Source organism: Canis lupus, chromosome 8 (assembly GCF_048164855.1).
Source record: "Canis lupus baileyi chromosome 8, mCanLup2.hap1, whole genome shotgun sequence".
NCBI lineage: Eukaryota > Metazoa > Chordata > Mammalia > Carnivora > Canidae > Canis > Canis lupus.
The window spans coordinates 63,240,702-63,268,682 of NC_132845.1; the positions used below are offsets into that span (position 1 = coordinate 63,240,702).

General features: G+C 45.5%; 1 protein-coding gene and 1 pseudogene across 3 annotated transcripts in view; one reads left to right on the top strand and one right to left on the bottom strand.

The window, feature by feature from the left end:
• GNA12 (G protein subunit alpha 12) overlaps positions 1–27,981 on the bottom strand; it is a 107,281-nt gene that overhangs the window by 52,187 nt on the left and 27,113 nt on the right. For all 3 annotated transcript variants that reach the window (XM_072836817.1, XM_072836816.1, XM_072836818.1), the window contains one exon: positions 9,356–9,571. In XM_072836817.1, the coding sequence (XP_072692918.1) occupies positions 9,356–9,571 (216 nt within the window). The remainder of the gene's footprint in view (positions 1–9,355; positions 9,572–27,981) is intronic.
• Positions 11,977–12,503, top strand: LOC140638820 (large ribosomal subunit protein uL23 pseudogene; annotated as a pseudogene).

Genomic DNA, 27,981 nt, shown 5'->3' on the forward strand with positions numbered 1-27,981 from the left:
TGAACAGTTAGTTTTAAGAAGGCTGAGTTTTCCCCTACAAATCACATTGTGAAAGTTAACTTCGCTTGAAAGGTTAAACACACACACACACACACACACACACACACACACGGTATCAAACTGAAACTAAAAAAAGTAATCTCTAGTCTTGTAGTCCTGAAATAGAACTCTATTTTCTCTAGAAATTATTCACTAATTCCTAACATTTCTGAGCTATTCTTTTAAGGTAAAAAACTTGATGCTTTTTTTTGTATATATGTATATACATCTGTATCGTATCTGCATATTTAGCTACCTATGTAGTGAGACAGACAAACCATGGCACCTCCATACCAGGGAGTACTACTTAGACAGAAACAGGCATGCTATTGATACATGGAGACAAATGTCAGCCTCAGAAGGTCACACATTATATGATTCCATTCATGCAATCTGATAAATTTTAGGGATGGAGAACAAATCAGTGGTTGCCAGGAGCAAAGGTTGGGAGGAACGGTGGTGTGAACTATGAAGGAGCAGCACCGGTAGGTCTGGAGTGATGGAGTCCTGACTCCAGGGATGGTCACACGTGACCTGGAACCATACACACACATGCAAACACTGATCCCAATTTCTCGGTTTTCTTATTATATTGGAGTCATGTGAGATTGACCTATAGAGGGAAATGGCTAAAGGATGCAGGGACCTCTCTGGGCTATCTTTGCAATTTCCTGTGAATTTATGATTATTTCAAAATACAAAGTTAAAAAAAAAAGTGTTAGGAACAATGAGCACCTGGTAATAGGTTAGCATGTCAACAGAAACTTGTTCCTGGAAAAAAAAAAAAAAAAAAAAAAGGAAGTAAAGGGTATCACTGGCAACTCCCAAAAGAAGAACTATAAATGGCTAATAAACTTAAGGAAAGAACTAATAATCATGGAACTTTTCCACTTATCAGCTGGTAAAACATAAGGAAGAATAAAGTCAGTGTGGCTGGAGAATAAAAACAGGACAGCCGAGGGGATGGGAGGCCTGAGAAGGTGCACATGGTTGAGTATGAGGAGGAACTGCCTGTTGACCTCAGGGCTCACTGATTAAAGCCCAGGTCACTAACCCAACATCTGGGAACCCCCTCTGCTCCCTGGCAGCAGAGGGAGGGGGGGCTGACACTTTACCTGGGTGTGTGTGGGTGTCTGAGCTGCTCAACACCTTCCTGGCACGGTTTGTCTTGAAACCTGAAGCAAATGAAGGGTGACTGTCCTTCACAGAGAGGGGACATGAGGTCTGACATGGTGACCTTGGCAGAGCACGGATGGTGGGACGCGTTTGGACACCAATACCATGACCATGGGGTTTACTTCCATTGGTTCCAGGGGCTGCTCCAGGGGTAGGAGGCCCGGGAGTCATTTGCAAAGAGAAATGGATTCTGCAACAGTGTTCTCAATTTAGAATATAAAATAAAATACTGGGCTCAGTATCAGCCACAGGGCTGACGTGGAGGGGTCCCTAAGCTGGGTGGGCAGTGAGACCAGAGGACCTCCAAATTCCTCTCCAGTTCTAAGACACACAGACCTAACCACTTCTCATCACCTCCACCATGATCGTGCTGATCTGAGCCACCATCCTGTCACCTAGATTATTGCAAAAGTCTTCAAACAGGCCTCCCTGCTTCTATTATCAAAACAGCTGCCAAAACAACCCTGTTAAAATGTAAATCAAACCACACCACATCTCTGCCCAAAGCCCATGCCCTTCCAGTAACCCCTCAAAGCCCCCCAGAAGTCCCTCTGCTCTGGGAACTCATCCCCTCTTACCCTACCTGCTCACTGGGCTCTGAACACCAAGCTTGACCCCAACCCATAGCCTTTGCACTGGTCACTCTACCAGCGAGGACACTTCCCTCTTCCCCTTGACACCTATGAGGCCTGCTCTCCCACCCTCAGGGCTTTCTCGAATGTCACTCAGGGAAGCTACAGGAGTTTGGGCTCCCAGAGAGCCCCAGGCAGATACAGAGGCTGCAACAATATGGCCCAGGTGCCTGTGCCATGCTCTGTATGTCACTTCCACTTGTGGGTTTGTGCTGACCGCCCAGGTTCTCAACACAGGTCAGGATTAGCCTATGTGGAGCAGGATGGGCTGGGGCAGATGTGTCCAGTAATTTTAAGAGCAAGACTCAGAACAGAGTCCCAAGGCTACACTCTAGATTACCATAGCAGAAGAAGACACAAATGTCAGGAGAACTGAAGCTATGCTAAAGAACCCCCACCCTGTGATGCCCTATTTACCCAAGTAGGCCCCTCTCTCCACACACGACCTCAGTTCCCTCGGGTTTTCCTCTAATAGACACCATACGTGCACTTGGGCACACACACACGTGCCTACAAATTTATTGACTGTCTCCTCTTATCAGACAGTCAGCTCCATATGCTGTTTGCTGCTATTTCCCCAGGAAGCAGGGAGGCTGTGCCACAAATATCTGCTGAAGGAATGAACTCCATAGAATGTAAAGGACACAGAAGACAGAAAGCACAGTCTTGAGGCATCCCTACTGGCCCAGAGATGGTACTTCAGGGTATTACATTACGTGCTATTATGACTGTCTTGGTCCTCAACACAGGAGAGTTAATATCACTCGGAGACCTCACACTAAGCACTAACCCTGCCCCCAATCACCTTAGAGGCAAAAAGAACTCTGGCAGAGGCTGCTGGCTGCCACCCTGGGCCACACTGAGCCTCTGCCTCAGCAACACCAGTCGGCAGGGCCCACAGGCAGCAGCCTCCTCCACAGGCGTGGTGACGAGACTCAGACTCCAAGGATGTGGGACTTGCAGGAAGTGGCCCTGAAAGGAAGAGGGTGGGACACTCCTCTGCACCCTCCTCCTGCTGTCTGGTGAGGGCACGAGTATAGGAAAGGGGTCCACAGAAGGACACTGGGAAGGACCTGGACGGAGGCCCACCCTCCCATCACCGGACTGGCTGTCCCAGAAAAATATGGTCCCTCCCATTTTGTTTTTTCTGCCACGTGCAACCAAATATTGCAGCAGTAGCAGACACGTAGAACACTTACCAGCTGCTACAAACAGCAGGAGACCAGTACCGTTGGAAAGCAGAAAGATTCTCTGAAATGCCCCAAACTGCACTACAAGAAACTGCACTCACTGTACCTGCTGGGGTTTCCTGTCTTCCTCTAGCTTAAAACCTCTGATTACAGCATTTAAATAAGTCATGACCGTAGGGTATCTTGATAGCAGACAGAAGGGGAGAGAGTTAAGAAATCCAGTGAATGGAAGGGGCCTGGGTAGAACTCAGGCAGGCAGAAACTTGTTGAGACCAGCCACAGGGCCTTCAAGACACAGTGGAAATGCCTATGTTCTCCCCACACAGCACGTGGACATAACCTGCCAGGCATGCTGCTACCTCCCGTCTCATTTCTAATCCACCAGCTACCAGGGGACTGTTCCTATGTGGCTGAAAGCAACAGCCAAGCCATCATGGAATACACTTGTTCCTAGAAGGATGGGGCTGGGTGTGTCAGTCCCTTTGTTTCACATACCCTCAGAGAAAGCTACAAAAAGTTACTGTAGCTACAAATTGCCTCATCTTCAGCTTAGCATCTCTCTCTAACATCTCAAAGGTTTACTAAGTGAGCCCAGGTCCACCAACCTGTAGCATCCAGCTTTTTTGAAAAGGGATTGGTTCATTCTATACTAAAATGATGGAACTATCAACCGGCCCAACTGATGTCTGTTTCAGGAATGCTAAGGGGAATTTGGGGCACTACTTTATCCTGGAGCTTTATAAAGAGGCATTCCAAGGGGATCCCTGGGTGGCTCAGCGGTTTGGCGCCTGCCTTCAGCCCAGAGCATGATCCTGGAGACCCAGGATCAAGTCCCACGTCGGGCTCCTTGCTTGGAGCCTGCTTCACCCTCTGCCTGTGTCCCTGCCCCTCTCTCTCTCATGAATAAATGAATAAAATCTTAAAAAAGAGAGAGAGAGAGAGGCATTCCAAGCCTGAGAACTTGTAAACCATGATCCTACAGTCCGTAAACCATGATCCTACAGTCCTTAAAAAGCACACATCCACTGGCATGGGGGGGCAGGAGGAGTAGGCGACCAAGCAAAGCCAACACAGACCCTGCCTAGCAGAGCTATGCAATCAACCCAGAGTAACTCTGAAGCCCCAGGCGCCACAAAATCTGAGTCTGACACATGTGGATTTTATGTCAGGGGCTAGGCTGGCAATTCCAGTGACTCTTTTTATAGTCAGCACGCTACTCCCTAAGCCACAGGGTAATTTCCCTCTGAAAATGTCACACTCCGTGAATTCTAAGGAGGAAGCATCCACATACATAATTGTGATGAACGACCTTCCTCTGCATCTAGAATTCAGCCTGAACACCCAGCCTCTTTCCCAGCAACCTCTGGTAATGTTACAGGGACTTGATTCCTTCAAATGGGACAGAAAACAAAAATCATTCTGTGTAATAAGCAGAACCGTTTGATTTCCAGAAATCAAGAAATCCTGTGCAGTCAACATAAATGTGCTCCTCTGAACTGAGCCTTTGGTCCCATCTTCCACAGCAAGAGAAGACATCCTCAAGAAAGCACAATGCCCTGCCACTTGGAAATAAGAACAGAAAGGATGTAAAAAGTGATTCACAATCCAGGATAACTGTCCTGTGTGTGCAGCGCATCTGCACAAATGCTGGGCCACAGTCAGACAGTGGGAAGTCATGTGAGGAGACCAACAGGAGGCACCAAACCCCCAGGATTGCTGTCCAGTCCTCCCAGCAGGAAAAAGGTTCACCTGGCCTAGAGTAGCACCAAGTCATCAATGTAGCTGACCAGCCACAATCTCAAAAGCATTTGGTGAAAAGCAAAAACAGTCTAATTTATCCAGAGAGTTCAGCATCCAGTGATTTTCCTCACGGCTCACCCTGCGTGTCTGGGGGGTTGGGGGAGTCCAACGATGAAGATGAAAATTAATGATATAAAAAGCAAAGAGTTGTGCAAAAGGACACCCTCCCCCTCCCCCACGTAGCGCTAAATTGGAAGTGGTGAGGCTGTGTATCACCCACTCTGTGCTGGTTCAAGTTCTCACTCTCTCACCATGCAAACAGATCGGTCATCTGCTTTGAACACCTCAATAGCTCTGCTGCCTACAGGTGACTCTGCGCTGCTCCACGTGGCCTGTGTGGCCACAGTGAACGTGCTGTAGCTGTGATCCTCACTGCTGTGAGGCCTGCCCCTTGTCCACAATGAGGAACAGGGTTGAGTGAACACAGGCTGAACCAGTCCTTGTGTGGTTCTTCCCTGGCCACCATGCCCAGTCTCCTCCTGGCTCCTGTAGTGGCCACGCTGGTGAGACCTCATTCTGCTGCCACCACCTCGCAAGCCCAGGAGAAGCCAGAGCTGCACAGGCTGAGCACAGAGATGGGGGCAGAGCCAGGGAAGGGACAGGGCAGTCCCTGGAGTCCCCGAGGCCCCGCACCACTTCTGCTATGTTCCCTCTGCTGCCTCACTCCCGACTGTCCCCAACAGTTCATTTTACCTAATCTTTACAAATATCCTCCAAAACGTCTCCTCCGGCCCCTACCTGCCTAGGCAGAATGGCCTACTTTCTCCCTTTATGCCTTATGTAGCCTGTCTGTCTATTCCCCAATTATATTTCTTGGCACATTTTCCTGCTACTACTTGTTTGCAAAAGTGTCTGTCTTACCAGTTTTCAGAATAAATGGGACTTGACTTCTGCACAGAGCCTGGCAGTGAAAGTCCACCTGCCCACGCCCAGCGAGGAGGGCTCTGATGTGCAAACCCACAGTCCCTTTCGGGGTAGGAGTACCCTTCTGATGAACAAGACCGTAAATTCAAAAGTATAACAGAAAGCAAATTGTGGAAATATTATCCATATTCTGTATTACAAGCACATTAACTAGTTCATAATTTGCCAGGAACATTTAAAACTCCAAAATTCTCTTTTATTAGAAAAAGGCTATAAAAGTAGATAATATTGTGTTTGTTACACCTATGAGAAAAACCTCTAGGCTTAGTGTCTTGCTAGGTCTTACGTAAATGCATTTTGAAAGATAAGGTCTAAAATACTACGGTTATCTTTCTTTTTCCTGAGCTGCAGAGGTTGTATCAAACTCTGTGTATGAAATGGCAGTCGACATCGGCGTGCACATAAGGGCAAGACTGTCTCCCCTCTGGAGCAGGAGAATTCCCTCCCCACATACCCATTCAACTCTCCACCAAGGAGAAAGGGCCCTCACAAGGCAGTCACCAGACTCGGCCTTTCTTCTTCTTTTTGTTTCTGCCTCTGCCTGGAATGGCAAGTAAAACCCAGAGGGCAGAGGGAACAGGAAAAAATCCAACACCTGGCCGACAGCAATTCTCAGAGCTGCTGGATCTCTCAGCTTGTCACCCAGGGAGGAGAGAAAAAACTAAAAACAAGTTGGTGAAGCATCACCCTGGAAAGGTTTTGACACGAAGAAAAAGATCCAGAGAAGAGAGACCAGGGTTGAGCTGCAGACGGGGGAGGGGAGGGCTGATCACGCTGCATGACGATGTTCACACTCCTCATGGGCTGGACCATACACCTTGGCAGTGAAGACTGTGAAGGCCTATTGTCTGCCTATTTTACGAAAATGCTCTAATTTTTTAAAATAAAAGCAAAAACGTAGAAAAGTACAAAGTATGGCAATAAGCACCCATATACCTACTACTCGATGAACCAAACCCACTGTCAACGCTGCCCGTTAGGATAGTCCTGAAAAACACAGCTTCCTGGAACGGTATACCCCCCCAGGCACCGTGTCCTCAGAGATCCCAGCTGGTGGAGGGCACAAGACGGAAACAGGCTAATACTCATATTATGGCAGCCTCTTAGCTGAACCCCATGTGAAGTGAGGTCTAGATTAAAGGCTCTTGAGGACAGGCACATGGCTGGTCTCATCACTGCTGTATCCTCAGCATATTACACAGTATCCAGCATACAGGAGGTGCTCCATTAAATGCTGTGTGAGTGAATGAATGGAGAAACAAGCAGAATGACTTCTGAGGCCCAAGTACCTCATGGTGATCACTCAGAAGACATAGCCTTGACTTACTCAGCAGGGAGGCCCCTTCTGCTTGAGGATGCTGCACGCAACATAACACGGCAAACAGAAGTTTGGCAAAACCGCCCTACCACACCCCCCCAGACGGAGCGCTTATTCAACAGGAGTTGTAAATAATCCGCTCTGGATGTTTATACTTGCTCCTTTGGTAAACTCTTAAATGGTTGTAGCGATTTCTGCCTTCTTTCCCAAAACATATCAGTTTATAGGGAGAAAGACCTGAATCCCTAATTCACACTTAGAGGTTGTCTTCCCTGGTTATTTCTGATATTCCTGCCCCTTAGAAGATTAAGATTTCCTTCCCATGACAACAACACCCTCCAGTTCTTTTGACTCTTCTACCTGCATTTTTAAAGTTAACTTGAAAAAGAAAGTGAAAATGAGAAAGGGTTATGAAATGTCACCTGTAAGATCCACCAATGGACATTAATAGGAGTGGGCCAAAGCTTGAGGGGAAACAGGGTAACTGCATTGTCTCAAAGTATCCCCCCAAACATTTAATAGTAACAAGAAGGAGAGTAACTTTACAGCAGAGAAACCTGGCAAGCACAGCCTTCCCTGAGTGCTGCAGGCTCATGTCACCAGGAACTGAACCTCTGAAATGAAGCACACCATCACTTCTGTGTTTTTCTTGCCAAAAAAATGCATCATCTTATTCTAATGATGAGGAAATACCAGACAAACCCAAATAGTGACACTCCACAAAATATGTGACCAGTGCTCTTTAAGTGTTGAGGTCACAAAAACCAGGAAAAGACGTGGGACTGTCAGTGACCAGAGAATAAGGAGCATGACCACTAAGGCAACATGGGGACCGGAGCCAGAGCCTGGCACATAGCTAAGTCCCCTGTGGGAGGATGGTGGAATTAGAGTAAGGTCTGTAGCTCCATTCACAGTACAGCACAGCACCTATCTCCCAGCACTGACAGCCTCAGGGGAGACAGGGTCAAGAGCAAATGGGAACTGTATGGAAAAAATGACCACGCAGACTGCCTGCATGACCTCTCCAGAAAGTGAGACAAATACAAATCACTCGTTAGAAAAAACTGGCAAAAGCATGAATAGGCATGGCCCAGAAAACACATGTAGCCAAAAAACATTATCAGGAAAATTTCAATTAAACCGAAGGAGATACTATTACAATTTCTAAAGTTGGATAACTAATACTCAATATCAGCAAGGATGAGAGAGCAACAGAGAATCTCTTCTGCTGCTGGGAGAGGCAAGACTGCTATGGCCGCTCTGGAAAATGATCGGACATAACTTGTCTATTTGGAGGTCAACGTGCCCAATGACCGGGCAATCCTGCTCATATGGGACGTGTCCCAAAGAAACCCCAGCACACGCGTCTCAGGACATACACACAACAAAGGCCACCGCACACCTAGGAGAGAATGGATGGATCCTGATTTATTCCCATGGTAGAAAGGAGGGCTGCAGTGGAAATGAATCAACCACAGCCATGCCAGCAACACAGAACTGTGGGTTGCAGAAGCATATATACAGTATGAAACCATTTATATAACGTTTGAGAATAGAGAAAACTTTTAAAGTACATACTATGGCAAAACTCTCAAGAAAGGAGGGGGCTGATGGCTCCAAACTCGGGGTCCCAGCTCCCAGGGGCAGAGGGTGTGAGAGTCCCAGGTGCTTGGAGCCCTGGGGTGTGGGCGGGGATGGGCGTGGGGGGTGTGGATGGGCAGGGACAGGCACAGCTGTGCCAGTGATAGGGCAAACAGATACTTGGTCTACAGAGAATGAAGGATAGCTAGGAAAAAAACAAAATGCAAACAGGCATATCTTCTATGAATCTAAATGACAGAGACAACCAGGCATTTCAATATTGTCAAACTTTAAAATGGAAGGAAAGAATCCGAAAAGAACTGGGAAGGTTGAGATTAGCTCCCAAGGAGCCACACAGTACAAGCTGGAAAGTGGTTCTAAGGAGACAGTAATTTCCTGCTATGAACAAGCCTTAAACACTTTGAGCTTCGTAAGCTACACCACATTTTAGTATTTTAAGAGTCTTTTGTACTCCTTGAACAAAACATTGACTCAGCCAGCCTGAATTCATGCTGCCCCTCTTGAACCATTTAAAGATAGCTTGATTTGCCTCCCTTACATGTTTTTTGTTGAACATTAGGATTTACAGCAATCTGCAGCTTGCCTGTGCTCGGACAGTCTTCAAGGAACTTCTGCTAAAGGTTAGCATCAGCCACATAGAACACACTCGTGCCGCCCAGGCATGGCTCACTCACCAGCTGGAACTCACTCCTCCGGCTGAAAGCCTCCCTGATGCCGGAGTCCCTCCAGAGAGCGCTCAGAGCGGGGACGTAGAGCTGGAAGGTGGCGGGTTCCACCGGCAGCCCCGCTTTGTTCTCAAAGGCCAGGAGGAACATGCCGTGCTTCTCATTTTCTGAATACTGCCATGGAATGCCAAGCTTGTCTCGGGCATCGACAAGAACCCTTGAACCCTATGAGATAAAAGAGACAGAAAGGGCTTAATTGTGCTTCCAAGACGACCTCACAACAGAGAATCTCAGCACGGGCATCGACTGTCATCAAGCAGGAAACTCCCAGCTTGGGAACCAGAACCTGTCTTTTGGTTCGTTTCATCAAGGTGCCCAGGTCTTCACTCGCTGACACCTGGCAGCTCCTTGACATCAGGAGGACACAACTGCCTGTTCCAGCTAAAAGCAAGTGGAGAGACACAGACAGGTGACCAGCAATATGGAGATGGGACAAAACCAAAATGAACCACCAGCTAAGCAGCCTCCCCTCACAAAACAGGGCTTTGGGGTTGGGGGTGGGTACATCCTAGATTTAATACCACCACTGCTGGTGATGATGCGAAACCGTTTTCATTATTTTGCTTACTTGCTCACTGTTAATGTATTTCTGGCCCCTCTCTTATCTCACAGATGGGCCAAAGGGATGGAGAAACTGCCTCAAATATAGGAGCCGAGGTGTTCAGGCTGCAGGAGATATGGTCTTGGGGACAACAGCCCCATCGGGAAGCAGGTCCAGTTCATCATTCTTAGGTTAGTGTTTCCCAATTAGCAATACTGTATCTAAGCAAGTTTCTGAGAGGACCCAGTGAACACTGCACCCAGCAAAGAACGGCAGGGGGCCTGGCCTGTGCATTAAAGCCTTCTTGGACTCAGGGTGGTGTGGCAGGCCCAGCACAATTGGAGCAGTAACTCAGACCCTGGTGCAGAGAACACAGGACCTAACTGCCCACCTGGCACTTGCTTTGAAAAAATAAAAATAACTGCTTTATTGGATATAAGTCACATAACACACAATTTCCCCATTTAAAGTGTACACCTCAGTGGTTTGTAGTTGGCAGTTACCCTAAAAAGTTTCACTTCCAACACTCGAGTCAGGGCAGATTCATCAGTTCTGCCTTCCTTGTATCTCTGCTATAGCGGTGGTTTGGTGCCTACACCTCCCATTTCTGCCTTGAACCACTGTGCTGAATGGTAATGGGGACCAGGGAGAGTAGCTGCCATCTTTCCTTTTCCATCTTTCCCAGCAGACCAGGACTGCTGGTGAGAGGCGTTCCTGTGAGTTCCCTCCTTATAGCCCACACTCGTGTGCCATCAGGATCCAGACCCATTTCTACTGACCCACAAATACATGTTCGAGGCTTACTCGGGGTAAAGCACCTAGCTAGGCATGGTGGATAACAACACGTTTATGAAGCAGAGTCTGATCTCCAGAAACCTGGAATCTAGCTGGAGAGAAAGACCTATGAATTAAGAAAATTAACACCCATTCATGATAAGAAGGCTCAAGAACTAAGAATGCAGGAGAAACTTCCGTAACTTCACGAACACTGACAAAACCTACAGCTACTGCTGTAACTGATGGTGAAGGTGTGATTCCCTTCCTCTATAACTGGAACAAGACAAGGATGCCCACGTTTAGCAGTGCCAATCAATATGTACTGGTAGTGCTAGCCAGTATGGTAAGGAAAAGAAATATAAGGTATAAAGATGAGAGAGAAAGAGAGAAAAAAAAAACTGAGCCTATTTTCATTTTTTTTTTTTTTTAAAGATTTTATTTCAGAGAGAGAAGACAGAGCAGGAGCAGGGGGAGAGGGAGAAGTAGGCTTGGACATGGGGCTGGATCCCAGGACCCTGGGATCATGACCTGAGCCCAAGGCAGATGCTTCACCAACCGAACCACTCATGCAACCCCCACACCCCTGTTACACACTATATAACAGCTAACACAAACAAAATGAATGATGACACCAGATGGTGGTGAGGACACAGAGATTGCTGGTGGGGGTGTGAGATGGCACTGCCACTCTGGAAAAGCATTTTCCAGTATTTCCTTTTTTTTTTTTTTAAAGATTTTATTTATTTATTCACGAGAGACACAGAGAGAGAGAGGCAGAGGCACAGGCAGAGGGAGAAGCAAGCTCGCTGCAAGGAGCTTGATGTGGGACTTGATCCTGGACCCCAGGATCACACTCTAAGCTGAAGGCAGGCGCTCAACTGCTGAGCCACCCAGGCATCCCCATTTTCCAGTTTCTTAAAAAATTAAACATATACTTATCATACTCCAGCCATCTCACTCCTGGGAAATGAACCCAGAGAAATGGAAATGTATGCCCTCACAAAAACCTGTGCAAGAATGTCCAGAGTAGCTTTATTCCTAACAGCCCAGAACTAGAAACAACCCTAAAGTCCTTTTTTTTAAATTTATTTTTTATTTTTTTATTGGAGAACATAAAGTCCTTAAAAAGAGAAATGGTCACACACTGTGAGAGCCCCTGCACCACGGAATGGGACTTGGCAGTAAGAGGAAACGAACACTTGATTCATGCAACAACCTGGATGGATCACAAGAAAATTATGCAGAGCCCTTTCACGAAGATGGAGCCGAAGGCAAAGAAGGAAGCCCCTGCCCCTCCCAAAGCCGAAGCCAAAGCAAAGGCTTTGAAAGCTAAGAAAGCGGTGCGGAAAGGCATGCACAGTCACAAAAAAAAGAAGATCCACATGTCACCTACATTCCGACGACCCAAGACCCTGTGTCTCCGAAGGCAGCCCAAATATCCTCGAAAGATCGCCCCCAGGAGAAACAAGCTTGATGACGATGTCATCATCAAGTTCCCCTTAACTACTGAGTCAGCCATGAAGAAAATAGAAGACAACAACACACTTGTGTTCATTGTGGATGTCAAGGCCAATAAGCACCAGATCAAACAGACTGTGAAGCAGCTCTATGACCTTGATGTGGCCAAGGTCAACACCTTGATCAGGCCTGACGGAGAGAAGAAAGCATACGTTCGACTGGCTCCTGACTATGATGCTTTGGATGTTGCCAACAAAATTGGGATCATCTAAACTGAGTCCAGCCGGCTATAAATCTAAATATAAATTTTTTCACCATAAAAAAAAAAAAAAAGAAAATTATGCAGAGTAAGAAAAGGCAATCTCAAAAGGTCACTTATTACGTGATTCCGTTTATAGAGTATTCTTGAAGTGACAAAGTTATAAAGACAGAACACAAATGAGCAGCTGCTAGGGACTGGGGATGGTAGAGGAAGCAGGAGGGCGGGTGACTTGTGCTAGGGTAGCTGGAGGATCCTGGAGGTGAGGGAGCTGAGATGGGCTGGTTACACAGACCCTCACAGGAGAAAGCATGTCACAGAATCTCTCTCTCTCTCTCACTCACACACACACACACACACACACACACACACAGACACCAGCAGTGTCAATTTTCTGGTGGTACACTTGCACTGCAGTTCTATAAGATGTAACCACTGGGGGAAACTGTGTGATAGCCCTCCCTGTTATCTCTGCAAGTTCCTGAGAACCTATAATCATTTCAAAATAAAAAGTAAAAAAAAAAAAAAAAAAAAAAGTTAACCAGCAGCCATGACAATAAATGTTCCGATTTCATGGGTCTCAAAGTGAGCTTTTGAAGAGCAGGTTCACATCAACAAGTGGCAACAATGGATTAGAACCCACCCAGTGGGGAAAGAGGACTTGAATAAATCCTCAGCTCTCCTCCCTCTGGGTCCCAACCACCCCATTCCTGTCTCTGGGTCCTTCCCATCTCCTTACTTTTTCTGACAACGTCACACCAAACTCCCATCTGCCCAAAAGGACAATACTGAAAAGCTTCAAGAACCCAAGAAAACAAAGATGTTTCATATTCTCCACATTCTGCACAACAGAAAGATGTCTGCATACAGAGAAGGTAGAAGAGATCTCTCCAGTAAGATTCTTGTCTTACAGGTCACAGCACCTTCATATAAATCAGACATAGCTCCCCACCATCCTGGCACATGAGGCCCCTCAACTGGCAAAAGTGCTGGGTCGGAACCTCGGCCCACCCCCACCCCAGCCCCAGCCCCAAGTCTGGTAACCAACCCACCTACATTCCTGATGGTCCAACACGCACAAATCACACTCAGCAAATTCGGTCTGACACACCAGGTATCACTTCAGTGCTCTTTTTACACATTAAAACAGTCCAGCTTCACAAGTAGCACATCTTCACTCAGAAGGGAAACGGAACCTCTGCTCCCTGGGGAGTTTCATTTTTATATGCCTGAGATGAAGGCCGGGAATCAAAATGGACTTAGAAGCCTGAGTGATCGTTTCCAAGACTGCTTTCAAAACGGCACAAACCAGGCCTTCCCTAATTATTGGGGTGAACACAGGTTTGGCTTAGAAAACCCTGGTCCATCCAAAAGCAGCCTGTGTTCCCACTGTACACTGCCACCCAGGCAAGCCTGGAACTGGTCCAAATTAACTTCACACAAACACCAAGAAAAGGCTCCTTATTTCTCTTTTTAAAAACCCAGGGAAATGACAAAACTGCTGATGAACTTTATGCCAGTTAGCTACGGTCTGTTTTCTATATCTTAGTCTCTTCATTTAGAGGGGAAAAAGCAACAAGAAAAAAGAGGTCCCTCTTGCCTTTTAAAATTTATCCTAGTGAAAAACTACTGTCTGCCAACTTTGTTCTGAATACCCAAAACTGAGATAAAGGAGAGGTTTCTACTTTGGGACATTTGCCTAAAATTGGAGCCTTCTTTTTCTTCCTTTTTCGAGAGAGCATAAAATCTTTGGAGAATTTCTATTTATTGTACTTTAGCAGAACTGATGGCTCTCATTATCATTATATAGAGCTGCTTATGTCACCATCATTATATAGAGCTGCTAATGTCTTGAAAGAAAGATACTACTGTACAGCGGATGCACTACAATAATAAAACACCTTGCCTCATTCTTTTGTAAGAAAAGACCTATTTCCTGAAATGTAAAGCCCAGAAAATCCATATACACTCAGAAGAAAAAGAAGAAAAGAATTAAGGCAGAAGACAACTTGCTTGTCTCATTGATAGCTTTAAGGAGAGCTGTTCTTTCAGTAACAATGTTATGGAAGTATTAATTTTTTGAGAACCATACATTTTATTCAGTTATCCAAAGGTGAACAGATAAGTCTTAAGCAGTTTGGTGACCTCATCTTGATACTATGTAACACTTGAAACTGTTCAAAGAGTACATTTTTAAGACAACTTATAAATCCAGCATTTTAAACTTTTTGTCAAAGAATAGATTCCCTGTCTGCTGGGGATGTAGATTTGGGGGGTTTTCAGTTTCACTGGACGGAGACCAAAACTTGCAAATCCTGTTATCTCATTTCAAAATAAATGTTGTTAGTTTAGCGCCTAATCAAACCAAATCTTTTCAGTCATTCCTTACTAAAATCTTCCCACAGTAAATACTAATGCCAAGATAGATCTAAAATGCTAGTGGATCAAATTAGCTTTTTCTACAGAATGAAACAGTGACATGAAGAACATGTGAAGGTCTAGAATGTTCACCCAATCAGATAATAGCATATCTACTTGGAAAGTTCTTTTCAAAAATATATTATTATTATTTTTTTAAACCCACTAGGGCCAAGTTGTTTGCCTCTGGCCACCGTCCAAATAAAAGAAATGCTGCCAGAAATGTAAACAGGATACATTTCTTTAAGTTAATGAGTCCAGCAAGCAAAGGCAGATGGCTCCTGTTCGTTTGTCTCTGAAGCTCAAGTGGATGAGAGCTTCTAATTGAGAGGGCAGAGAAAAAGTGAGAAAAGGAAACAGCAAGCAGACCGTCTGATCCTCAGAGTGCCACTACAGGACAGAGGCAGCAGCCCTCTGGCCGGGTCCCCTGCCCTCTCCTGTCCCCCCTCCCCCTGCCCCCAGCTTCTGGGAACAAAGACACTGACAGGACAGGCTACTGCTCTGTTCTGGAATTGTACATGGAGACGTCCCTCATGCAAGGACAAGTGCCAGGGAAGATGGGGGTCGGGGGCAAAAAGATGGTAAACACGTTGCCTGCCCTGAGAGCTTCCAGGACACAGCAGCAGCACAGAGCACTGGATGCGCAGGCCAGAGAGGAACGCCACAATTAGAGGCAGGAGAAAAGTGGTGGGATGGTTGGGAACAGCACCATCGGTGGGAGGAGCAGGCCAAAGCCAGGGGGCAGAGAAGTGGGGAGTTTACTCTGCAGGAGCAGCGAATAATCAATGATTGATCACAGGGTCTGGGAAGGAACAGCTGCCTGCACAATCAGCAGTGGGAGGGAGCCATGCAGGTGTGGCAGGGAACAGGCAGCAGGCCTCCCCACAGGAGATGAGAGCTGACAGCAAGAAAAAGAAGTCATCAGGGGTGGGAGGTGAGGGGGCAGCGGAGAGAGTGCACGACCAGACCATCAGCCAGCTCTCCCGAAATGAGTGAGGTGGATCCAGAGGACGGTCTGGCTCTGGAGGGGTGAGATTTGGATAAGTTTAAGACAAATTAAATTTCATGGGACAGCAGGACATCTAAGGCCACGCTTCCAGGAAACAGAACTGTAAGGAAAACTCTGGGTTTAGGAAGTGTGCGGGAGAAGCAAACTGTTGTCATGAGCTTTTTCTGGGGACCCTGGAAAGACTGGTGCTCCTAAAAGCTAAAATATAAATAAATAAACAAGGAATTCCACATGAGTTCAGAATTCCTCAGATCTCCCCAAATGGAATGTGAAAATCCATGCTGAATGTCAGAACTCAAGAGCCAGCAGACTGCAGACTTCTAGAGTCACCTCCCGGAGCCTCGCAGAGAGCAACTTTTCCTATTCCCTTTCAAGTGGCAGGCTCTAAGGCCCGGAATCTCCTTGGACTAAACATCCATTAAAGGTTATAAAGACAAATACTGGTACAAGGCGGAATGAAGCCTTCCTGCCAAAGTACAGTAAATAATAAAGAAATTTGAGAATAAATACTATCATTCCCAGGGGGAAAATCCCATAAACACTACAAATAGGTAACACAGCTTTAATACACTCATTCAGTGTTTTCAAGATTCAAGTCAGGATCCACACAGTGAAATAATGTTTTGAGTTTTTAAAAAATGAAACAGAACGTAATGGTAAATATTTGAATGACTTGTAAATAGTTACCACAAGTGTTTCATAGAAATTCTGTTTTGGGGCACTTGGGTGGCTCAGTGGGTTGAGCACCCGACTCTCAGCTCAAGTCTCGATCTCATGGTCATAAGTTCAGGCATGGGGCTCCATGTTGGGTGTGGAGCCTACTTAAAAAAAATCTGTTTTAAAGCAAGATCTGTATACACAGGGAGAGATATATACACAGACGGATGTGTCTGTATATGTCCAGGCATCCACACCCACACCCACACTGGGTAAAGTGCATTTTCTACTGAGCACTGTACTGAGCCACTGTACTGAGCCGCTGGACAGACTCTCTCAGGGTCTGCTCTGGGGTGGGCCCTCTCTTGTGCCTCTAGCACTTCAAATCTAGGGAACTGAGCTGATCTCAGAACTCCCAACAGTAATGAGCTGGGTTTGGGGAAGGACGGATAAGAGTGGAAAGAGGTTGAGGGAGGTGGTGTGAGAAAATCGTGACATCCCTGTCCTTTGGGAATAGTGCCACCAGACTGCATTTGAGGGAACACAATCCTGGCCAATCTGTCAGGGACATCTTGGACAGCAAGGTAAGGTCTGGCAATGCATCTCATGATATTTTCTACCCTGTAGACACTAATCAGGACAAGCAGTTACATGCACTTTGGAAAGACCACTTTTTGACTTGTCCAAAGGTCAGATATGTGACATGCACATCAGAAGCCAGTCCCTGAATAACTGCCACTGCTTCCAGCCTGATCCAGCTTGGGGCCTTGGCTTATTGTGGGAAACAACAGCACAGAGGTCACAAATATGCTATCTTTCCACAAACCCTTCAAATTCTGATCAGGGTGTCCAATGAGCAGATGCAGACATGTACAAAATTCATGCTCTTTCAGCAATCCAAAGGCTGTGTCAGGGATGCTACAGTAACACATTACCATTGCTCACACAACAGTACTTGCCACGTGAACAGTACTGTGGTAAGTGCTTAACATCCATTAGCTCATTTCTGCTTTATAATACTGCAAGGTGAACAGCCCTGTGCCCATTTTACAGATGGGAAAAACTGAAGCTCAATCACATAGCCAGTTAAGTGCAATTCTGTGATTCTAAAGCTGGTGTTTTTATTTATATTCTCCACCTCTGTGGATTTATCAGGCAAGCAAAGGTACAAAGAAAGGGGAGAAGTGGTCTGTCCGCCATCTGTCTTTCAACCACTGACAGCAGGCCTGAGACTACAGCCAGATCTGAGTTAACCTTTGAGGACCTCACATTTCTGGTATTCTCTAGAAGATTTTTTTTTTTAGAAGATTTTTTTTTAAAATAGCAATTAAAATCTACAAGTATGGGATATGCTTATGCCTGGCTAAATTAGAGAAAATTTAGTGAGTTCAGATCATACTTTAATCTCCAAACAGAAAGAGTAAAAAGGATCCTGACTTTTGAAAACACTGAATTAGCACATTAAGCTTTGTTACCTGTTTGTAGCGTTTATGGGATTTTTTTTTCCCCTTTGGAATGATATTCAGTATTTATCCTCAAACTTCTTTATTATTTACTCATGTAAACTACCTTAGCTGCACAGAATTAGAACATTCGATGGCTGCTCTGTCCAACTGAGAGGTCCTTAGCCACGCATGGCTACTGGGCAATGGAAGAGTGGCCAGTCTGAATTGAGATGTGTTATAAATACATACTAGATCTCAAAAACTTAGTATGAAAAATAAAAACAAGTATCCTTTAGTTTTTAATACTGATCACAGGTTGAAATGATAATGCTTTGATATTTTGGGTTATCAAAATATATTAATTTTCTTTGTTACCTTTCTTAGTGTGGCTAATTTAAAGTATGTGTGTGGCTTACATTACATTTTCTGTTGGACTGAATCACTCTATGGGAACATTTCTTAAGATGGAATTTGTTTCCTGATTGCAAAAATATTTTGAGCGTAGAAAACAGAGGAAACATAGAAATAAATTAAGAAGAAAATTAAGTCCTCATGAATATTACTATTTAGAAATGACTTGTTAATGCAGAATGTTATTGGTCTTGTTCTTTATAGAATTCTTTGTGTATGCATAAACATCTTCTAAATCTTCAAAAACATTTCTAGCAATAGATCATAAACATTTCCCCATGTCGTTAACTATTTCAAAACTTCAGGATTTGTAACTGCTGCATAGTAATCCCACATATGGGGCGGGCTATAATTAAACTGATCCCCTGCTGCTGAATGTCTGAGCTGTTTCCAAAGCATGGAAAGTATGGACAACAAGGCCAGGAGCTCCCTGAATGGGCTTATCTGCACATATCTGACTACTGTCCCTGTGAGAGATTCCTTAAAGTTGCATGATGGAATTGTTGGGTCAAAAAGTATGTGCACATTTTTGAGGCTTTTGATAAGTATTACTGAAATGCTCTCCAGACACACTGTACCCATGTACACATTTATAGCTGGTAACTTTTCATTTTCCTAAAATTGTTTTTTATTTGGTTTGGCTTTGCTAAAATTGTCCTACAATAATATTTAACCAGTCACATCCTCAAACCATAGCTCCAACAGAAATCCCAATCATTACCAACTGAAGATGAAGCAAATTGATGGGGTGCCTGAGTGGCTCAGTTGGTTAAGGATCTGGCTCTTGATTTTGGCTCAGGTTGTGATCTCAGGGTAGTGAGATCAAGCCCCATGTTGGGCTCTGTGCTGGGCACAGAGTCTGCTTGGGATTCTCTCTCTCCTTTTCCCTCTCCCTCTCCCCCACTCATGTCCTCTAACATAAATCTTAAAGAAAAAGGAAAAAAATGAAGCAAATTTAGAGTGTGTACACATACACACACACATATATTGACAACCCAAAGTCAGGAAAAAATAGAAAATTAATAGGCATTTGGCTTCTCTACTTCAAATAAGCTTTTATAGAAGCATTTTCCCCCTCTAAGTCCTATTAATAATAAACCAAATAAATGAATAAAAGTGAGTTAATTAAAAATAGATAAAATCATGAAGTAACTGTTAATAAAAATGCTTGAATATCTAAAATCTCTCGCTTCCAATTAGAGAATGAAGCTCAGCCACCAGTACTTCCAGTGAAGCACCTCACTTGAAGGCAGAGAGAAGATGTAAAACCTTTAGCCTGAGTTCTTAGAAGTTTCCCAATCAGGAGAGCCTTGAATTTGATGGGAGAGTGAATGCCAATTCTTATCTATACAGACAGAAATCCTTGAAATAGTGAGGCATTAAGATAAAGTGTAAGAGGCAGAAAAATTGCCCGGACAACACACCAGCCTGACGGTTCTCATTCCTCTCTCCAAAGCTATCCTTTAGGAAGTCTGAGGCTGACTATAGGACTAACTGGAGAAAAGTGAAAAGGCAGTAAAGTTACTATGGCAGAACATAAATAGCACCAAAGATGCACGTGGCCATGTCAATACATCCACCATCAGTGTGAGGCAGACTCCACTCAACTGCTAAGACCCTTTTGGATTAAGTCTTGGGGGTACTCACACCTGGGCAGAGGAGCAACAGGAGAGGCAGCTACTTATGCATCCAAGGGAGCTCCTGGAACATTGCAGACTGGCTTCCTGGCTCCATTGAGGAGCTGCATAGGTCAAAGCACCTACCAGCCCCAGTATTAGCTGGGCCCTCTTCTGCATTCTGGAGCTCCAAACTGCTACAAGGAGGCCCTGCTCTTGGGGTAGCTGGCTTTGCAGACCTGACCAGTAACAGTTTCAATGTTTGAGAATGAAAATCTCCATCTATGCTTAATTAGCACTTATAAAAGAGCAGAGAGCCTCCAGGATTTTCACTATGTGTTTCATGAATCTGTGCATGTGTTTCCTTGTGACTCATACACCATCACTTCCTTCTTTAAATACAGAAGCAGACCTAATATGCAGTGATTTCTAATACCGCACAGAGAGTGGCACAGCTTAGCTGCAGGTTTGGCAGCTTTCTGCCACTGTTATGCCTACAGGAATGTTCCTCTCCAGGTCATGTCTGCATGCGTCCCCTCCAGTCCATCTTCAAAATTCAGTTCACGGCACTCCTTGCTCAATCTCTTTAAGAGTCCCTGTCTCATCAGAGTAAGAGCCCAGGTCCTTGAAAAGGCCCAGAAGGTCTCACATGACCTGACCTTGTTGTTTCTCTGACTTCATTTCCCCTTCATGTCTCCTGTAGGCTGCTCCACTATAGTCACATGGCCTCCCTGCTACTGCCTCAGGGCCTTTGTACTTCCAGTTCCTGAGGCTTGAGACCCTTTGGCTCCAGATATCCCTAGATTGCTTTAGATAACACACTCCCTCAGCTCCTTTGATTCTTTATTCAAAGATCAGCAAGGCCTTCCTTGGCCACCTTATCCATGACTGAGACCTTCTGCCACTCCAAGCCCACTTGTCCTACCTCTTCTCCACTTTATATCTCTCTTTAGCACTTACCACAAGCTGGCTAATGGATCTATGGTTTACTCATGCATCTTGTGTATTATCTTTCTCCTTCTACCGGACTGGTTGGCCCCTGGTGGAGTTTTTTTTTGGGGGGTGTCCTTGGTCTGTTTTGTTCACTCCCATATTCCTGGGGCCTGGCACACAGTAGGTGGTCTACTCACTGAGAGGATAAATGCCTGGATTTCAGGTTCCTTATCTGCTAATCAAGGATAACCACCCTTTCTACTGCTGAGGCTATAGTGAGGAACACTGCAAGTAACATATTTATATACTAACTACTAAATTTTATACCCAAACTGATCAAACAGCATACAAACAAATGTCATCAATCATTTCAATTTACTTCTCACTGGAAACCTTATCCCACATGAGGAATCATTATTGAGATTAATACATTAATATTGGCTCATATATCATTTGAGAGTAATTTAGTTGTATAATGGGTCTGGAAACTCCTCTAAAAACTATCTCCTTCCTATACGTCCAAGATAAAAAGCCAGTTTACAGGAAAAGTTCAACCAAAGAGATAGTTTAATTTACTGTACCAAGTAAATTTTTTTTTGTACCAAGTAAATTAAAACTGTAGCATGACAAAGTTTAAATCAAAGAAATGCCCCACATCTGTGTATTGCTTCTTTCCAAAATATACAAATGCTTTTATGATTAATAAGATACAAATAATTATTTAAAAGCATAATATGCTTGGAGCAGTCTTCTAATGTTAGACCTACTCCCAACCTGCAGACCCGGCCCAGCAGGCCCTGGGAAAGTGATAAGAGCAAACAGGGAAGTAGGGCTGCAGGGAAGATACTGAGGCCAGAGCTCGGCCCTTTCAGACAAGACACACAGAGGACCAGAAGCAATGAAGACTTTCCCATAATCAGGTGAGGAGGCTTCCTCTTCCAACAGCAAGAAGAGTTCAGAATATGGGCAAGAACACAGAGCTAGTGGAAGCCCCAGCCTGACATTCCCAAGCAGGGCATGTGGCAGGCTGGGGGCCAGGCAGTGATATCAGACATAGAAAGGAAGTCTCCATTCCTATTCCTATTTGTCACAGCTGCTGACCTGGCTCTGCACCCAGCAGAGCAGTGCTCTCCATCACAGCAGCCTCATAGCACCGTGACTATGCTCGGAGGCGCAGCTGCAGGTGTCAGGCCTGCTCACGTGTTAGACAAACATCAACAAAGCCACCAGAACTCTGGTCAATCTACAGTGGCCCAGGGAGCCCCAAGACAGAAGAGAACATCAGAATCTTTGAAAGGGACTGGAGAATACACATGCTGCTTATTACTCAGATCGATTTTATTAATGACCAGTAGAGTAATTCAGAGAAGAAACCTCAAAGTGAAATCAATGTACATGTACACTGCCTATGCTCACAAGATGGAAAGCAGTAAAGAAGGGCTGTAAAACGAGAATTATTTCTACTGAACAGTGAGTCCCCATGAGCAACACTTGATGCGATTCCATCAGGAAGCCCTAATGGAGGGCCTGCTGGGCCAGCACCGACGTTGTGCTGGTTTCAGATGTCCCTGCAGGACACACGGGAAGCAGCAGCTCCCTCCAAACAGGTTCTGCAGATGATGTCAACACAGCAAGCATCCATGTCTACTCCTTAAGAAGCACCTTCCAGGGGTGCCTGGGGGGGCTCAGTTGGTTGAGTGTCTGACTCAGTCGTGATCTCAGGGTCATGGGATTGAGCCCCATCCCTGCATCAGGTTCTGTACTCAGAGGGTCTGTTTCCCTCTCCCTCTGCTCCCACTCCCTGGTTGCACTCATTCTCTTTCTCTCAAATAAATAAATAAATAAATAAATAAATAAATAAATCTTAAAAACAAAACAAAACACTCCAGAAAGAATCAGGTAAAAAGTCACATATTTCTTGCATATAAAACCAAAGGAAATCTGACATTTAGCCCAGAAAGTGTTAGTTACCTAGAGGTTGTAGGGAACCCCCCAAAAAGTCTCCCTAGTAATGCCACACTACCACCACAGAAGAGGTAGTCCAAAGGCTTTCAAGTGTTAAACACAACCAGCATTTCAGACTGTTCTTCACCAGAAACCTGCAGACTAAGTTAATCCTCATGTTTCTAATTCCATGAAAAAAACCTATTTTTAGTTTTCAAGTAAGTAAGAATATCTCCTTAAGGACACACATCTGCTTTTCCTCAAAATTATGATAAATCATTTGGGCAGTGTTTTCCTTAGCTTTCTTTTTCTTTTAAAGCTGCTAAGACACCAGCACAGTCTTTAGACCTCTGTAATTTACTAAAACCGGGTGAGTTCAGGCTCCTGCTCAGACTCACTGAATTTCCTTGACTGCGCTGCCAAAGCTGCTGAACGCACAGACACTCCTGGTGAACTTCCAAGTCCATGTGGGTACCATGCGGAGAATTGGGTGGGGTGGGTAAGTACAGGAAAAGACACGCACCCACCACAAAACCTGTACCTTAAACTAAAGATAAAGCTGGTGAACAGTGACAGTTACTCAGCATTTGTAGGTAGATTGCAGGATGCACACAGTTGGCTCCCATACAAAGCAAGGGTTAGGGGTGCCGCCTCCGTCCCTCTGCACAGTTGAAAATTCATGTATCAACTTTTGACTCCCCCAAAACTTGACTACTAACAACCTATTGTCTGACCAGAAGCCTTCGGGAGAACACCAATAGTTAACACATACTCGGCATGGTCTACATACTCCATACTGTTTCTTACAACACTGCGAGCTGTAAAAGAGAAAATATAAAGAAAATCATAAAGAAGGGAAAATCATGTACGGTGCTGTATTTATAAAGAAAAAACCCACAAAACCATGTGTAAGTGGACCAGTGTAGTCTAAACTTGTGTTTTTCAAGGGCCAACTGCACATACACAAAATCAGACGAACTGACATTTAAAATGTAATTACTACATCTCCAATCAGAAGAGGTTACAGCTTATGTTTTTTTAGCTCGAAGATGAAACAGTTTCAAAACTGTAAATATTTATCAGCTTTGATGAAACTGAAGGCTCCTTCTCAGCAGGAAGATGTTTTTGACTTTAAATTATTTAACAAGTAGATGAGGACAGACACAGTACAAAGTCCATCAGGTAGCCCCTACCCTCTCTGCCCCCCAGAGGGGACAGAGTGGCCGGTGGGTGACACTAGCTGCAGGGGTTACAGACACTAAGGACACTTGCTATCCCTGCAGGGAAAGCTCACCTCGTGCCAAGAGAGGAAGATGCCAGGGACAAAATGACAGTCATCCAGGGAGAACACTCAGATGGGAAAAATTAACCAGGCCTAAAAGGTGGGGCAGAGGAGTGTGTGAGGGAAAAAACAGACGGAAACGCAAGTAATTGACCAGCGCGAAGTGTAAGAGCAGAACTGGAAAATCGGGAGGCTGGGATTAGTCACAAGGCTGGGATCTGAGGCTGCGGCTGTTGTCTGCCGGCCTGCAGGCTCATGGGCAAGACGGGGGCTGCTCAGGAGGCAGTGTGGTGCCCCAGATTGCAGCCCCGGGCTGCAGTGGCACTCAGCGGGCAGGCTGGGCCCAGGGCGGATGGCGGCTTTCCCTCTGCTGACCTGCTCCATGCAGGTCAGCGTCTGGCTCTGCGAATCCCATAACCTGAACGAAGGACAAGGAAAGGTGCCAGAATAAAGACCCTCTCAACTCTGGCTCACAAAGCAAGTCAGAGTCCCAAACTGAGACTCTCGGGAAGTTCTTCTGCCAACAGAATCTTTAGTTGAGAGTCACCTCATAGAGGCCCTACCTTGCTGTCCCATTTAAGACTATAACCCCCACCACAAACTCCTGATTTCCTTTTCCTGCTTTTTTTCATGGCACAGAATTTTACAGAATTTTAAAGTTAGAAGAATCTCAAATCAAATCACCCTCTAGATAGGAATTCAGGAATTCCTTGTATCATCTTTCTATCCATTAATGGTCGTCAAGCCTATGTTTGACAGAAAAAAGGTTCCCGAGTTATACTGCCAACCCCATAAGCACCTTCCTGTACTGTGCCCTTGTCCCCTGCCCCTCCACGGAGCCCTCAGCTCACCCTTCCCTTACCACAGTGCCCTGAAATGATTTGTGTGTCCCCATGAGGCCACATGCTTGTGCAGCTCAGTGCCTGTGATGCAGCCACCATTCTCTCTACTGCCGAACACACAGTAGGCACCCGATAGACCGTGCAGGGGATAAGGATTATGTTTCTAACCCATGGTGGGCAGCCCCTTCTGTCCAGTCCAGGTCATCGTCAAAGCCAGCAGGTGCCAACATTGCACAGCAGAGACAAGACAGATGGGCCACTGCTCTCCTGAAGCTTATGCAGACTGAAGGGAAGAGGGATATCACGAGTCACAGACAGAAGAAATCACCACAGCCCAGCCCCTGGACAGGACCTGTGCTCTAGAGGCAGTAATGGATCTGCAGGTCACTGTCAGCAGGGTTGTCAGGGAAGGTCGCTAAGGTGATAAGCTGACCTTGAGGAGGAGAAGGAGCCTGCCATGCGGTAAGCAGCAGGCTGAGCTTTCCCAGTGGAAGGGAAGCAAGGCACTGAGCTTAGCAGTTTTGAAAAACTGAAACCAAACACCTGAAGGGCTGGAGTGTGGCCGGTGAGGAGTGGGTGGGAGATGATAGTGGAGCCTGCTAGGTGCAGGCTCTGCAGGCAGCCGAGGTACAGGGCCTCAGGAGCTTTCCTGGACTATGGTTTGAAAATATTACATGGGATGCCTGGGTGGCTCAGTGGTTGAGCATCTGCCTTTGGCTCAGGGCATGATTCCGGGGTCCGGGATCGAGTACCACATGGGGCTCCCTGTAGGGAGCCTGCTTCTCCCAATGCCTGTGTCTGCCTCTCTCTGTGTGTCTCTCATGAATAAATAAATAAAATCTTAAAAAAATATATTACAAACTAACTTAAGGCTAGGAGAAACGTAATGTTAGTGTCATTTCACCAAACAATCTTAAAAGTTTGCCAATATGGATTTGGAAATAACCCATTTGGGAGCCTGGCTCTTTGGGTTATCAGTTTATCTACATGCACAGAGGTACTTTAATATTTCCCCACAATCTGTCAAGACAACAGAACAGAGGGTTCTACTTATAAATGCTTTCATCACATGGCAGTGGATCAGGGTAGAGCAGAGACTTTTCACTTATTTGTTGGCAAACAGAAAGCACCAGCACCACGTTTACTCTGAGGACCCGTATTGTCTAGAGCTGAGCTTTGATAAGCAGCCTGTAGTTCAGTCTGAATCTGAGGGAGAAAAATACAAACCTCTAGATTTTATAGATGTAGATACCACGAATGGTCTATATTGTACTATCATGATACCAAAGAATGTTCTTCCCTATGCCACCCTGGTCTGAGCACCACCCAGAGCAGAGGGAACGCTGTCCTGCCTGCAAAGCAGAAATAGGGAGTGGCAGGGACTCCCAGTCCTAATTCAGAATGACACTCTCAGCCCACTCATGTCGGGTGGGGCGGGTCTGCAGACCGAGGGTTGCAGGCCAAATCCAGTCTGTCTTCTGATTTTGTCTGGCCTGTGAGCTACCAATGGTTCATTGGAATAAATATTTGCATTTGATTTGGTGGTAGTAACACTAACTTTGAACCCCAATTAAATGCAATGTCATTCCCCCCAGAAAAGAATTCTATTCTCAAGAGTATACTGTATTACATAAAATTGTATTCTACATAACAATTCTCATTGTTACATTTTGAATTTCATCATAAAGTGTGTGGAAATTAATTTTCTTTCTTATTATGTGGATATCTACATAATAGACTTGATATGGACTCCTGGCCTGTGAAGCCTAAAATATTTATTCTCTCTACTAAGAACATTTGCTGACTCCTATGATTTTTCCTTCTTGCCTGCAAGTCAAGTGTATCTGACATTACGAACCCCACGAAAGGGTTATCAGGGTCCTCTCTCTGCAGACCACTACTTCTCAAGCCCTGGCTGCTGCGAGAGTCACTGGGGAGTTTTAAACATCCTGATGCCGAGGCTGCACTCCAGACCCATGGAATCAGAGTTCCCTGAGGGTGGAGCCTGAGCTGGGCACTTCCAGAAGGGCCTCAAGTGACCCTACCACTGTGACCACTGCAGACTGGAGGGAAACAGGCTTGTGGGGGGGGGGGGGGAGTTTAAAAAAAAAAAAGAGTGACTTCATGTCTCTGGGCATTCCTAATCTAGGTTGCAACTATCTTTGAATTATTTCTCCTTGTATTCATGTTCTCTATTTTCTGTGTTTATGATGCTCTAACGTCTCTGCAGCCTTGTAATCCTGGAGGGACTGCCCCTTCCCCGGCTAGCTAACTCCCTTTCACTGGCCAATGAAACCACCCAATGCAGAGCCCAGGAAGCAGGACCCCTCTGGCCTAATTACCCAGGGCCAGCTGGGACATCCCCATAGACAGGAGCCCACCCAACTATCCACGCCACCACCACCTGTCAACTGCTCACTCCGCTCAGCCCACTCTTTCCCATGAAAGTACCACAAAGGCCCCTGGCCATGCTTTTACTTTTCCCTCTGTCTCCTGACTGGCCCTGGTGCTTCCCGAGTGGCCCTGGGTAGTGGGCCACACCCCTTTGCTGAAAATCTGTCGGTATAAACTTCTTCATGACCGACATCTCCGTGTCTGTATGCCTAACTACTCCTGATTAGAACAAATCCTGGGTGGGGACACCTGGGTGACTCAGTGGTTGAGCATCTGCCTTTGGCTCAGGGCATGATCCCGGTTCTGGGATCAAGTCCCACATCAGGCTCCCTGCATGGAGCCTGCTTCTTCCTCTGCCTAGGCTTCTGCCTCTCTCTCTCTGTCTCTCATGAATAAATATATAAAATCTTAAAAAAAGAACAAATCCTGGGTGTATTTTCTGTGGCTCCTCTAGCTCATGTACTTGACACGTCCCAACACTCTGTGTACTCAAACACATACACAGGAAATTTTTCACTTATCTGATATAAGGAATACGATTTTCCAGTTCATTTAACAGCTTCACTAAGACTTTCCACAAGAAGCAGTA